The sequence below is a fragment of the Macrotis lagotis genome, chromosome 6, assembly GCF_037893015.1.
Source record: "Macrotis lagotis isolate mMagLag1 chromosome 6, bilby.v1.9.chrom.fasta, whole genome shotgun sequence".
Classification (NCBI taxonomy): domain Eukaryota; kingdom Metazoa; phylum Chordata; class Mammalia; order Peramelemorphia; family Peramelidae; genus Macrotis; species Macrotis lagotis.
This window is the reverse complement of record NC_133663.1, coordinates 47,144,230-47,159,478: the sequence shown is the minus strand read 5'-3', so window position 1 is coordinate 47,159,478 and position 15,249 is coordinate 47,144,230. Positions and strand designations below refer to the sequence as shown.

At 35.2% G+C, this 15,249-nt stretch overlaps 1 protein-coding gene across 3 annotated transcripts in view; it reads right to left on the bottom strand.

The window, feature by feature from the left end:
* Window positions 1-250: 250 nt before the first annotated feature.
* Window positions 251-15,249, bottom strand: part of HLTF (helicase like transcription factor) — a 34,702-nt gene continuing 19,703 nt past the window's right edge. For all 3 annotated transcript variants that reach the window (XM_074191115.1, XM_074191113.1, XM_074191114.1), the window contains 10 exons: window positions 15,044-15,182; window positions 14,348-14,483; window positions 12,911-13,090; window positions 11,503-11,627; window positions 10,672-10,850; window positions 8,067-8,192; window positions 7,494-7,606; window positions 7,039-7,219; window positions 3,087-3,167; window positions 251-2,343 (listed from right to left, as the gene is read on the bottom strand). In XM_074191115.1, the coding sequence (XP_074047216.1) occupies window positions 2,191-2,343; window positions 3,087-3,167; window positions 7,039-7,219; window positions 7,494-7,606; window positions 8,067-8,192; window positions 10,672-10,850; window positions 11,503-11,627; window positions 12,911-13,090; window positions 14,348-14,483; window positions 15,044-15,182 (1,413 nt within the window). In that variant the 3' untranslated portion in view covers window positions 251-2,190. The remainder of the gene's footprint in view (window positions 2,344-3,086; window positions 3,168-7,038; window positions 7,220-7,493; window positions 7,607-8,066; window positions 8,193-10,671; window positions 10,851-11,502; window positions 11,628-12,910; window positions 13,091-14,347; window positions 14,484-15,043; window positions 15,183-15,249) is intronic.

Below are 15,249 nucleotides of genomic sequence, written 5' to 3'. Positions count from 1 at the left end.
GTAGCTTTGGACTCTGGGTAGTCCTCAACCCAGTGGCCAAGAGTCACCTTCACTGAGGGGCACCATGGATCCCAGCCCAGTCACACACTGTACAATGTGGTGATCTTTCTCGACTTGTCACTGATTGTTTTGTTCACTCCGTGATTTGCAAAATGGGTCTTTACCTTCCCTTGAATGTGAGATTTAATGATAGTTATTGACATGGGGGGGGGGGGATTACCATGAAAAGTTACAGAAGAAGCCAATGGAATCAATTCTAACAATTTTATTGATTTTTAAATGTAACACAAATCCAATCAGACTACAAATGCATAGAGCATTGCCATCTACCTTTTTACAGCAAAATCATTCAGTGAGTTTCTTCTTTATCGCAGAAACTCAAACTGGCTCATAACATAGCACTAACTTAAGTTAAAGTTCCAGGATCCATCCCCAAATTTCAAAGTAGTTTGCATATTTTCTTTAATAATACATTAAGGAAACAATTGTATTTTTGAAAGAACTCACCAAAATAAATATTGGAAATGAGGGAAAAGAAACTCAGCTAATGTTTGGGAAAGGAGACAAGGAAATTCTCTTAACTTTACAGAAACTTGGAGGAAGAATGAGTTGTACAAGTCAATCCGATTTTGTTCTGTAGGAAAGCTTCCGTGGCCAAAGATCAGTACAGCTTTTTCCCAATCTGCTCCTGAAGGTTGGTGGAAACAGCCCCCAACTCCCATTTCCCTGACCCAGGGAGAGATGTCATCGAGCTCCAAATTACATCTGATGTGAATCAATTGCTGTTACCAACGGTAAAAGAAACTACATAGGATAATGCAAGCTTAGCTGCCAGCATACCTGACACATGAGTCAATTCTAAATTTAGGCTTTAGGGAAGATTTATTTCTAACCTTCTGCCTGTAATCTTCCTTGCTTTTTAGTCAGGTGACACCAAATACTATAAGTAAAATCTAAGGTGCTTTTACATCTGTACCAAAAATGAATCTTTTTCTCACAGTTATTGATGCTGCATCTTATTTAAAAAAAGTACATTCTCTAAACAATTTCCACCTGATCAATGAATTTGTATTTTTTTTAAAATAGCACTCAGAGGATTATCTGGGATTCTGTGACAACTATTCATAGTTTTTTTAATTAACAAAGTAATAAAGATGATTGGGTTTCTATGGGCATATTTTCTATATGGGCATATGAGAATGAATTCTTAAAGTTTCCAAATATTCTGATGTTAAGAACATGCACAAGAAATATATTATGAATCAGGAGCAAGATGTAATAGAATCACAGAACCTTGGAGGTGAATGGACTTATAGGTCATCTAGTTCAACCATCCACCCAACAAATTGCAATTTTATTTCAAGCAGACTTGGAAATTATAAAAATTTACAAAGTTATTTTTCAAAAAAGCTTCATGAGTGAAAATTATCTACTTACAGAAATGTCTATTTTAAGCATTTCCATAATTTAAATTGTCAAATCAAATAAGGTGGAATGATTTTTTTTCCCTGTATGTTATAACCTAAGTACCAAGATATATTTTAAACATTTTATATAGTGCTACTTGACTATACTGGGGAATGTACTGCTATAACACAGTTTCTAAATTTTTTTTAACTACATAAAATTAAGCTGTTGACCCAAAGTTTTGGCCTCTCATGTAATTTGGTTCTGAATGCAAGAACTGCATTGGAATAAAGTACCAATGAATCAATTCACTTCACATTCTATGTATTTTTCAATCTTGGGAATTAAATTTAGGAAGTGTATTTGAATCTATTTCATCAAAAAAGCACAGAGACTGAAGTGAACAACCATAAGTGGTCAACATAGAAAACAACTTATTTGCTCAAGAAGTGTAAAAGGCCTGACATTTTGTCAAAAAAGGCTGTGTACCTGGTGAGAATTAGTTTAAGAATACTCAGGAATAGTATTATGAAAGCAGAATACTAAAGTAATTCTCTTCCATAAAATTATTTTAGGTCACTGTACACAGTAGTACTTATTGCTATGTGAACTATCATTAAGAACAAGTTCAGATTCAGAAGAGATAACATTTCAATTATCTTGTCACTAATGAAGATGTCCTGTACCTCTTTAAAAAAAAGACACAAATCGAAGACTCCAAATCACCTCTTCCAAAGATTTTGTAAATCTGTATTTGACTCACCTGGTCTAAAACCATACAAATTACAAATCAATTAAAGTTTTGATTTCATTAATTTTGGCTTGCTTCATCTCACTAGCATTAGGCTTTTTGGTTCCAAAGGCTCCTGCAGCAAGTTCCCTCTTTTTGTTCTGTATTTTCAGCATATTTTCTTCCACAGAGTCCTTCACAATGAACTTTAAAAAATGAAAACAAACAAGGATTTTTAAAACCACTTATTAAATGCATTAACATGAAAACAAAATACTGAAGGTTCTTTTTCAAATTTTCCACTGTTGCCTCAAAATGGTGACTCTAAGGCAAACATGCAATCCAACTCTGAAGCTCCCATAGTCAATCCGAGAAACAATGAAATTATACTTTCAAAAATTGGGGAAACATTTTCTATTGTAAAAAACTAATTTCTCATGCTACAGAGTTTTAAGCCACACATCATAAAGGCAAGGAAAGCAGCATGGTATGAGGAAAGAACTGGCTCTGGAATCAGACTTGGGCAAATCCTATCTCTTCCCCATTAGCTATGTGACCTTAAGCCAATTCCTTCCACTTGGGGGCCTCACTCCTCAGATGAAAAATGGGGGAGGGAGTGGCCTGACTAGGTGGCCTATGAAGTTTCCTCCCAGTTCTAGATCTGTGATCCTATAACTTCACATAATAACATCATAGTAATTGGAGAAACAGGGAATTACTATTCTTTCTACTTATTCTATTCATGATGTCATAATTAGGAAGTTGAGAATTATTTAACTCCTTGCTATCCACTAAGTACTCAGCCTTAAGGGTAGAAAACAAATTGCAACTATGAGGTCTGTCAACAGTCCAAGAGCCATAATTCAGGGCACCACGCTAAAATAAAAGGCTATTCTGAGCCTCTGAAAACAGTGGATGTAATGAAACAATAAGACAGAGACAGACAGACCTTTGTAATGATCACTTCCTGCTTCTGGCCAAGGCGGTGGCATCTGTCAAAGCACTGATCTTCAGCAGCAGGATTCCAGGCCTGGTAAGAAGATGTTTTTAAGACTTGCTTGTTCTAATCACTGTCAATATATTTTTCCTTTCCTACCCATCTTTCAAGGTCAAATTCAAACTCCAGCCCTTCTGCAATACCTGCTCTAATGCTAGAATTCTAGCACATTACTCTCCAGTATCCAACTACTATTGTTTCTGTTATCTGACAAAAATTGTTGTGTATACTGAATTGTTAACTCATGGGTAAAGGACACTGTGTAATGCTTTGAATTTAAAGGTTTGCAAATCACTTTACATCTACTATTAAATAACTATAGTTAAGTAGAAAAAAGGTCAGTAGAAGTAAAAAAAAAAAAAAGGAAAGGTTAAAAGCAAAGGCATGGGACCAAAGGAATTTTAAAAGTTCTAGGTTTTAGAGAGAGAATAGTTTGATGAAGAAATGTGGTGCCCGCCCCCTTTTATGGGACGCCTAGGTGGCGTAGTGGATAAGCACCGGCCCTGGAGTCAGGAGTACCTGGGTTCAAATCCGGTCTCAGACACTTAAAAATTACCTAGCTGTGTGGCCTTGGGCAAGCCACTTAACCCCATTTGCCTCGCAAAAAAAAAGTGGTGCAGGTAGATCAAAGTTGTCAAACATAGCCCACAACACCCAAGTGCATGCTGAACTAGATTAAAACTGTAACTGGGAAATATTTTAAATTAATATTGTAGTCTGAAGGGATTTTTTTGTTTGAATGAATAGCCCTTGTTTCTCATCCCCTCATCTAGACAACAGATTCTCATCCTTTTTGAGCATATCAGGACACTGCAGAGGTGAGGGAGCCTTCCAGCATTGCATCCCACAGCGCAGGGGCCTCCTGGCTCCAGGTGCTGCTCTCTAAGAGCATGTGATCATATCTAGTCATGTCAGTATGCCCAAGACTTTAGAAGCAGGACTGACAGATGGGGTGGGGTGGGGTGTCTGGTGGCTTCTCCCCAAAGACACAGCATAGCTTTCCACAAAACATCACAAGGTGCCCACACCAGAAAACAAACTGGAGAGAGCAGGGCTGAGACAATATGGCATTTCTTAGGTTATAATCTGAGGACTGTGTTACTGTTCTACTCTGATGAATTCTCTTATAATTGACCTTTTAAATCTGTTAATATGCAAAGCAGTTTTGTCTATTTTTATACATGGCATATGAAAGTATGTATGCATATTTACATAAACACATAATCTTTCTAAGGGACATAATTAGGAAAAGCATATTATACTCTTTTAAAAAGCTAGGCTTCATTAACTACTAATAAACATTTTGGATGGGTGTTTGGTGAGATTTCCCAATCTGTATTTAGCTTGTGGACACCCCCTTTTTGGGTTCAGTTTTTGCTTTTATTGCTACAATTTAGTTGGAGAGTTCCCTTTAGAACAGTAATAGAAATCTATTTGCCTTTTTTTCTGTTATTATCTCCTCATTCTTCTTTGGAAGAAATTTTAAAGTCAAAATAGAGATCTCTCTTTCGCTTGTTTCTTAATTTTGTCTATGAATTTAAAAATACTACGGCCAAATATTGAATTTACTATATCTCTGAGTTAGATAAACCCAGGCTGAAATTGTTTCTCTTTAAACTAGTTTTGCAGCTCAGTGGTGTCAAACTCAAATAGAAAAGGATCCCTGTAAGTCACATATTGGCTCAGAAAAACCAAAAATTAACATTATCTATATTGTATTATATTTTTATATATTTTGTTAAACATTTGCCAATTAGATTTTAATTTGGTTCTGGATGATTTGGAAGCTTACAAGTTTGACAACGTTTTTCTAGATAAATTACAAAATTGATGTCTCATTTTTATCTGATGCACTTAACTTTCCACACTTTCTCAGCAAACCTCAGATTATATGCATCTATCTTAAAGTTCAATAAGAACACAAAAGAACTTTAGGAACTATATTTTCTGAAGGATGTTTTGGTGTAAAAAGGTAAATAGAATATTTTAGGTGGCTAGGCAATTAAGAAAATCAAAACAATTTTGTGATTTTTTAAAAAAAATATTGTCAAAGATGATTTTCCTTACATAATTTTGGAATCCTGTATCATATAAAGAAAAAAATACATGACTGAACTAGAATTCTTTAGATGAGTTCTGATTTAATGGAATTTTGAAATTATTTTCCATTAAAATATGTGCCAAATCAAATTCTGCCAGATAAAATAAACTCAATATTGATGATTTTAACAAAAACATGATCAAATAAATTTTAAAAAATTTAGTTTCCAATACATAATAGGATGAAAAAATATTTAATCCATTCTTTTCAACTTTTGTATCTTAAAAATACATCAATAATCAATGATCACATCAACAGTATTTTAAATCTCTGCATCAAAAATTAAAATATATTCACTATACATGTTAAAGAAACTGTATCATTTGACTTTATACTTACACTAAAAACAATACATAAGATGGACCAAGGGCAGAGTGTCATTGTCATTTTCTCTGGTATTGTTCAATACCCAAGAGTCAGAGAAAGAGGGTTGGTGACTTGATGATCCAAGGTTGAGAAGATATAACGGAGTACTTCAAACATAGCCAATGCAGGTTCATTACTCTATCACCCTATACAAGTGATCATGTTGTTGACAGGAAGATTGTTTTACCATCCCTGTCATGACCACTAAGCCTGTAAGATTTCTTATTGCTGCTATTTAAAACAGCAGAGAAGCTAAAGGACCAGAAGAATGGAATGAGGTTGAAAAATTAAAAGTGAAGAAGTTCAAGATGAGATCATTTTAAGAATTCTGATTCTCAGGGGCAGCTAGGTGGTGCAGTGGACAGAGCACTGGCCCTGGAGCCAGGAGTACCTGAGTTCAAATCCAGCCTCAGACACTTAATAATTACCTAGCTGTGTGGCCTTGGGCAAGCCACTTAACCCCATTGGCCTTACAAACACTTAAAAAAAAAAAAGAATTCTGATTCTCACAGATAAAATGGATCTCAGTGAGGCAGTAGGTGAAGGGATCCAGCTCTATGCCAAGGATGCAGTGATGCTGGAGGTAAACCTCACCTGTGTAACCTGGGACATCATTACTCAATCCTCCTCAGTTTCCTCACTTTCCAGAGACAATTATCTGTATAATGTACTTCCCAAAGTGTTTGAGTATTATATAAATGTCAGCTTCTCCTATTATTTTATATATCTATATATCTATATATAGAGATAGATATATTTATATAATATTTCTGATATATTATATTATTATATATTTAAGTCCTAAGTCCAAAATCCTATTCACCACACCTCAATGCAAACAAGCAAGGTACCACCACCTCTTTAGGTCTCAGGTTTCTTTTTTTTTGGGGGGGGGGGGACTAAATAACCTCTACAATGCATTAAAGCTTGTAATCTGTGGCACTGAGAACAAAAAAAGGGTTTGTGATGGTTAAGGTTAGTTTCAAAAATTCCATTAAATCAGAACTCATCTAAAGAATTCTAGTTCAATCAAGTTTTTTTTTCTATAAATGATAAAACTCCTGTAAAGCCCCTCCTCACCTCTGAATTTACTTTTGCTTCCATCAGTCATTTAAAAACTCTTTAAGAGTTGTTTGATTTAACCTGCCAATTCACAGCTATGTGACTTGGATGAAACATTGGATTATCTTTGTCTGCTTCCTAAACCACTAACTAGTCAACATGCATTTATTAAAGTTGTTTTGTCTCAGGCACTGTGTGTTAATGCTAGGAATGCAATCAGGTACTTAATACCCGAGGTCCTCAAGTAACATATGGTGAAAATAGTCATTCTATAATGAAAAGTATCATTATTAACATCTCAATAAAAATATTTGATGTTCCTTCTGTCATTCTGTTCAAAAATGTCCCTGAGATGTAGATCTCCAGATTACTTACTGGATCCATTAAAAATACTCGAGAGGCTGCACAGAGATTCAAACCAACTCCACCAGCTTTTAGAGAAAGAAGCATTATTGTAGGAGATCCTGCTTCAGTTTTCTGGAAACACTGAATGGACTCAACTCTCTTCTTCTGGGCCATGGAGCCATCCAAACGAGTAAACACAAATCCAGATGCTCTTTAACAAAATTGAGAAACAGATTTACTAGGTTGTTATTAACAACAGTCAAATAATCATTTGCACTCATAGCTTTTCTGATAAGTTCATAATTTTAAACAATATTTTATGTTGTTACCAAAAAGATCCTAATTATAAGTTGTACAAAAGTTGAAAGGGAAAAAAAATTACAAAATGGGTACAAAAGGTAATACTCTGCCTTTTGGATACAAATTTCATATAGCAAAACACTTAAAATCTTTTTACTCAAAGTGATAAACACTGTTCAACTTACTTAAGTGGTGTTTCTAATAAAGACAGGAAAGTTGTGAATTGAGAAACAACTAAACTTTTGATTTGGGGGTTCTTCTTTCTTAAGTCAATCAAAGCATGCATTAGAGCATTGATCTGAAAAAACAAAATTGTATGTAACCCATCAAATTTCACTCTGAACTGGTAAAAATTATGCTATTAAAATTACTCTGAAAGTTTGATGCTTTAATTACAAATGGGAGACACAAAGATCTTTGATATTCATTCTAATCTTAAAAACTCCCCAATGTCTAATATTTCATTAAATTAACTTTCATTAACTTTCTCTTTAATCAAAAATATATCAGTAAGCATAAAAACTGAAACTGAGAATAATTACATATCAATGAACTTCTCTTCACTGTTTTACTTCTTAGAAGGTAATATCTGAAATCTAAAGTACAATAACTTATGTCTTTCTCCACCAAAAAATAAACTCACCCCCCCACTACCTATAAATGAAAACTCTACTAATCTACTAGTTCAAGTGCAAATGAACTAAATACCAATGCTTTTGTGTATACGTAATACATTTAACAAAGTCGTTGATAATTACCTTTGAACTGGACACCCATTCGAGATCTGTCTTTTTCTCAGTGCCACAGTTCAATTCTTCTGGAGGACATTCTACCAAATTCTCTGATCTTAAGTCATTTCTGCACAAAGGGCACTTAGCATTTGGCTGTAAAACAAGTAATTGAGATCCTGAACATGAGATAAAGGTATTTTAAACACTAACATGAGATAAAGGTATTTTAACACTATCCCTCTTCCCCTTTTTGTTAAGCCCTGGAGGTGGTTTCTCTGAGAACTGAATATTTAGCATTTATATGAAGATAAAAATATTATGTTAGTGGGGGGGGGGGCAAAACAGCTTGTAGCAGAAATATGGGGTGGACTCAAGTAAATTTCACAGGCTAGTCCAGAATTCAAAAACTCAATTTTTACAATAACTAGAGTACTGAAAGTTCTAACCTGTTTGTTATAGCTTACTCAATAAAAAACATTTTTCCCCCCAAGGAAAAGAAATCTTGTTTAAATCACACATTTTTTCATTCAAATGGAAGTATTGTGTTATTACTAAAACCTACTAAGGAATGTACACAATTTTATTTTAAACTATAAGATCAAATTTTGTTGAGCAAATGCTTGTAATTCACAAGTCTGGCTAAAAGAACCATTTGCAAGGACATTGCTAACCATCATTTTTCTGATTAAACTTTGATTAATTGAATAGAGACTAATGCCTCTGAAAACTAAGAGGGCCACTAAGCAATCAGACCAGAATTTTTTGAAAATGCATCCACATCCATTCTTTCTCCACTCTGCAGCCCCACTCCAGTATGCTTCGCTTATTCCTCTCAGCAGTCCTTCACCAGACATTTGACATAAACTCATTTTGTGAATCCCTTCCATTCCTGCCTCAGAGACACCATTCTTGTTGTACTTCTGGCTTGCTCCACCTCTTCACAAGGACCTCACTCCCCTGTTTTCCACTGTCAATATGGTACAGTACAAAGACTGACAGACTGGGGAGTCCCAAGGGACCCGTGTTCAAATTCCAGTTTCTGTATTACTAAGTGGAGGATCATAAGCAAGGCATTAACCTAAGCCTGTTTCTTCAGCTAAAACAAAGACAAAACTTACAGTACCTATCTCAGTACCGTTTTTTTTTGAAGTTCAAATGATGATTATAAATAATGCTTTGCAAACAAAAAAAGCTCTACATGTCAGCTATTGTGCATACCAGAAATCATTCTCTATAATACCTACCTAAAAGATATCTCTATTAAGGTCAAACAAACATTTTGTGGGTACCAGCTTGATACAAGGTGCTGGGAATACAAAGAAACTCGTCCTTGTCCACTAGGAGCTTATTTCTATTTAAAGAAACAAGACACATGCACAATATAATACAAAACATCTACAAAAAAACTCAGAATAATTTGGGTGAAGGTGGCCTTTGAGCTAAGTTTTGAATGACTAAGGGATTAGGTAAATGAGGAGAAAGGATACACTCATTTCAGGTATGGGAGACAAGCTAAGTATGCAAACGCTCAGCCTGGAGATGAAGGCTACAGAAGGCAGGTTTGGCTAGATCATGGAAAGGGAGGTGTGATAATATACAATGAAGCAAGGCAGTTTAAACAAGATTGTGAAGAATTTTAAAAGCTAAACAGAGGAGTTCATATTGGACCTTTCAGGAAAGATCATTCCTGTTCTTTAAGAATAATATTTTGGCACCAAGATAGGTATCTATATCTGAACTGGACAAAAGATGGATTTGAAGTAGGGAAACTACCTAAGAGGTTGCTGCAAAATAATTAGAAATAGATACTCAGTGACTGGGAAATGGCTAGGCAAATGGAATATAATGCAAGATGATTGTGCTGTAAGAAATGATGAATGAAATGAATGTAGAAAACCATGAAGAGATGACTTGATACAAATAGAAAAAAGGTCAAAAGTGAATGTCATAAAATTCTAAAGAAAAAGCACTGATGGTTCAAAATTTGAAGTGTAAAAAGACTCTTCCAACCCTACTCCCTTTTCAAGGCAGAAATGGACCACAAATAGTGCACACAGTGCACATTTCAAACATTGATGTATTCATCAGTTATGCTGAATTTTTCCCCATTTTAGTTTTTGGGCATAAAAAAAATACAATTTGTTACAAGGGACAGCTCTTGGGGGGAGAGAGGGGAAAAAAAGTGATAATATAAAAATACACTCTATTCCTCAACATTAATAATCTCCTTCCTGTCTCCATGCCTTTACTTCAGATCCAATGAATTTCTGTGTAGCCTTTTCAAATTCACCTTAAATATCAACTCTGAATAAAGAATTTTCTAATCATCCTTAGCCCCACTATTCTCTTGAACCTCAGGGTAAGTACTGTTTATTATCTCTTTAAAAAAACTTTTTTTTTTCTCTTTCAATTATAAACTCCATGAGAACAGAGATTATCCAAACCTTTTATGTCCCAAGTCTAGTTTTTTCCACAAAGCATTTAATGTTTAATTGAATTAAACTAAACTTTGCTAGAATAGTAAAGTATGAATGGCTCATAATTAAATTATACAGTTTCATTCTCTAGGAAAAAGATTTTCATGAAATTTGACAGTCATAATTAATTCAGTATGAAAGAAACAAAAACTAACCTGCTCATTCTGAATTACTTGACAGATGCATGGTTTACAAAATACATGTGCACAATGTGTTATCACAGGAATATTTAGAGAATCCAGGCAAATTGCACATTCTTCATCTGAGCCAGAGCTCAGAATTAACTTCATTTTGCTAATCAACTTCTTTCGTAGTTCTTCCGGTGTATCATCTCCTAATACAGTTGGGCACAGAAAGCAAATTACACATGGCTACTTTTAATGACTGAAAAACCTAATTTACATGAATTTAGCATGCTTTGTTCTATTTGATAGATTGAAACTATTATTGAAATTTGAAAATATGACAACACTGAACAGTGGCCCCCAAAACTAAATAAATGTACACAAAATATATTGCACAGGAACCTCACTATATGCAATCTACTCTAAAGAAAAATTCAGAGACAGGTAGATCCTATGATTTAGGACAAGAAAGGATCACGAGAGCATTTAGTACAATCCTCTCATTCTGAAAGTAGAGAAATTGAAATGCATAGGGGTCAAATGACTTGCCCATGGTTGCAGGTAATAAAGATTTGAAACCAGGTCCTGAATCCAAAGTTAGAAAGTTTTCGACTATTTGACACTGTCTTAAGAAGTTCATTTGGGTGACAACAGACAACTTCATTAGTAACACCATTTCACTTATAATTTGGCTCTGTGAAATTTTTTCAAATATATTATGCTCTAGCATGCATTCAAGAAAAATGATCATTATAAACAATGAGCTTTTCATAAGGAAAACTAAAGTCTCAAAAATTCTGAATCTGAACAATGTATTTTTGATAAAACCACAATGGTGTAAACCCCATTACATTTACTAACCTGAGGGACCACTGGAAGATGCCGTATTTGTAAAGAGATGAGGATGACAACATAATTGTCTCAATCTGAGCAAAAGGCCCAAGACATCTGCATAGTGTGCCAGCACAGTGCCTTCATTAAAATACCTAAAGATTATTAGAAAGTCAAAATGCAAGTTTTGAAACCATGTAGCTTGAATGACAAATAAATTTTGCAAAAGGGGTCTAAAAGTGAGCACACAAGGGCAGACACATTCACTCTTTTTCTCAACCTTTTATAAAAGATTCTCCAACTCTATTATGCCTCAGGCACTTAGTGCCATAATTGTGCCTTTGGCCTCATTATCACTTAGGCCACCTCATAAGCATCAAGTTAGAGCTCAAAGAGATCTCAATCCCACTTTTACAAATGAGAATAAAATGGGTCTCAAGAGAAGTAGTGAGGTGCTCAACAGGTCACAACGGCAGAGCTAGAACGGATGCCCACATTCGTTCCACTAGACTTACTAGAGCTTTCCAGAATCCATTTCAGTCAGAAGTCTCCTCTACCTTCCACTTCCTTCTTATGACATAATTTTAGTTCACTTTTAGACATTATAACATCACAGAGTTTGTTCTGGATGCATTTCAGAATTTCCAGTCTCATCTCATACCAACTCCCTTGACTCAGTTCCTCTGAACTTTTGCTTGTTACTCCATTTGCCCCCAAAGCTTTCCCCTTCTCAGGGGATGCATTTAAGCCAAGCACTGCTAAGGAAAAAGGGGTCAGGGAGCTTGGCTGACCCACCCATCAGTCAGGTGGCTCTTGCCTCCCCAGAGTCAGGCTTTTCCACCTAACAGCTCATGCTGCTTTGACATGGAAACTGCAAGAAAGTCAATTTAGGCTTGAAATTAGAACTTCGAGAGATGAGAATGCTCACTAAGTGAAATGAGAAGCTGCTTGATGTAATGCGTAGAAGATGCTCTGTGAGGCAGGAAGTTTTCAGTTTAAGTCCCAGGAAGGACACATATGGGCTAGAAGGTGGATATTAAATGCAAAGGAGCAAAGGTACAAAGGAGCTCCCAGGGAGCTTTCTACACCCCTGAAATCACGGGTCTGATCAAAAATGCTCAAACTAGATCAGGGCAGGAAAATAGGGCAACTTTACAATTTTCTCATTTTATCCCCCACACCCAAATTTTGTTATTTTCATTTTATAGATGAGGAAAGTGAGTCTGAGAGACTTGCCCAAGTCTACACAATGAGTGGATTTGAACTCAGGTCTTCCTGACTCCAGGTCCAAGGCTGTCTTCACTCGGTTCTTAGCCTAACTCAACTGTCAATATGAAAAGCACAGTTCTTATTTTAATCCTTTAATATTACCAGGCCCAGATAATTTTATAAACCTCAAGGGGAAACTTTCTTTAAACCTAGTTTTCTTCCTCTGTACCTGCCAATCGCAGCTCTGCCTTCATTCTTTACAGACTGGTAAATCTGTCTCTCTTCGTCAGTAAGCGTAATGTGCTGAATAAATACTTTACGCTCTGGTAACTCCAAAACAGGTTTGCCTTTAATTTTGCTTGTTTTTGTTCTTCTAAGGGTAATATTTTTAATTAGAGACTGTAAACGCCTAGGAAAGATAAAAAATAAAAACTCATTGTTTTCAGATATACAACTAAATAAAAAAACAAAAATATACAATGTAGCTTAGTAAAAATTTATACACATTTAGTTTATTTCTATTTGAAGTTTTAACCAACTTCAAAGTCACTGAAGAGTTTACAAAGAGTTCTGGTCAATTTTTTAAAACAAAACAAAACAAAACCTCATCTTATTTTCCAGACTTGATCGCTTAGGTGTTTTTCTATTTCAACTCCTTTCCTAATTTTCTATCACTTCTTTTTTCTTATATTCTATAATTTTGGCTCCCCTCACCCACCTTGTTCTAATTGCCTATCACATGTACATTATCCCATATAGATCTCTTACTTTGGTAACTTGATTATTTATATAACGTCCATCATTTTCACTATATTCCACTTGATTTGCACCTCTAAAATCATATTATTTTTGCCACTAATTTGGTAAATGCTCTGTTTTGCTATGTCTGTGTGTGTGTGTGTGTGTGTGTGTGTGTGTGTGTGAACTCATGAGCAGAGATGACACCTAATTCTAGTATATTGTGGCTATTCAATAAAATATCTGATGACAACAATCAGCTCTATTATCTTTTTTTATATCCCCTTTTCTTTTTTCCTTATCTTTTCCTCCTGTTGATTCCCTTTCTTTTCCTCTCTTCAAGTACTCACTTAGTCTCTGCTTAAAGATCTTCAGTGATGGGAATTTTTCTTCCTATCAAAGGTAGCTAAAGAGGGAATTATAATTACTGCAAAATCTTTCCTTATATTACTCGTAAATCTTTCCCCAACTTCCACCCAGTTCTGCTCTCTAGTTCTACATACAACTAGTCCTAGACAAGTCATTTAATTTGTTGAGTCCAGGTTCCTCTGTAAGATGAAGGAGCTGAACAGATGGCTCCTCTCCTCCCTTTCAGCTCTCTATCCAGAAGTCATGATTCAACCTCCTTTCCCATGTATACAATTGCATATACATGCAAAGGTCAACATTTTGATGCAGGAGAGCAATGGATGTGCTAGAAGGCCCTACCCTAGAAGCAATCAATCAGATGGCACTAGAGGTGATGTAACAACAGTTATGCAAGTCTGTCAACAAACTCAATGCCCCCAGAAAAGGTTAAAAGTAAGAATTGAACACAAAGATGGTTAGTAATGAGTCTGGGAGGGGGAAGGACAGTTAAACATCCCCAAAAGAATGACTGATAGCCCCTGGCTCACCAGTCCTCACTAATCATATAGATTCAGCTTACCGAAGTCCCCCCTCATCTCCCATTGTGACAGGACGCTGTATTGTTCGGTGCCACCATTCTCTATCAGTAAATGGCTTCAGCTTCAAAAAAGAAAGCAGTGACCACAAGTCCTTTAATGAATTCTGGATTGGAGTACCTTAAAAAAAAAAAAATCAGAATTTCTTTAGTAAACTGGAACTTAAAATATATTTTAAAGCCACTGCAGCAACTTCATGAGCATCTTTAGAACTTCAAAGAGAATCTTCCTATACTTTGGGCATCTCCCAAATTTTAAATTATGTTTCATAATATAAGAGACAGTAACAAATAATAAAATTCTTATTGTAGTCAATAGGTTCAACATAGTTCCTCATCAAAAGTGCTTTAATTAGACCAGCAAACAGAACATCTTGTCTTCTACTCTTTTCAATCTTTTAATCAGTAATAAAATGGTACAAAATAAACAAAAAAAAAATACTGAGCCCCTAACATTTTTTCAAAAAAAATTCTGGTTTTTAATTATGTAATTTTGAATTGTGATGCACATGGTTATTATTTAATATGAAATTTTCTAGGAATATGCCAAAGCCTATAGGAAATAACTGCTATAGGAAGCATCTCCTACATATGCCTGAAACTTCCTACAATTTTCCACTTATTTTCTAAAGTTTAAAGTTTTAAAAAGTGACTAAATTGAATTTTGATAAATGCTGTTACCTGTCAGTACCCATCGTCTTTCAGCATCCAGATCCAACGCAGCTTTTGTTTGCTGAGCATTTGGATTTCGTATGGTATGGCCTTCATCCAGAATTACTCTCAGCCACCTTATTTTGTGTAATGGGCTATCCCCTCTGCTCTGAAATAAATTATAATAGCTCATATCAACTACTGATATGACCTCATTAAAAATGAACTAAAGAAAA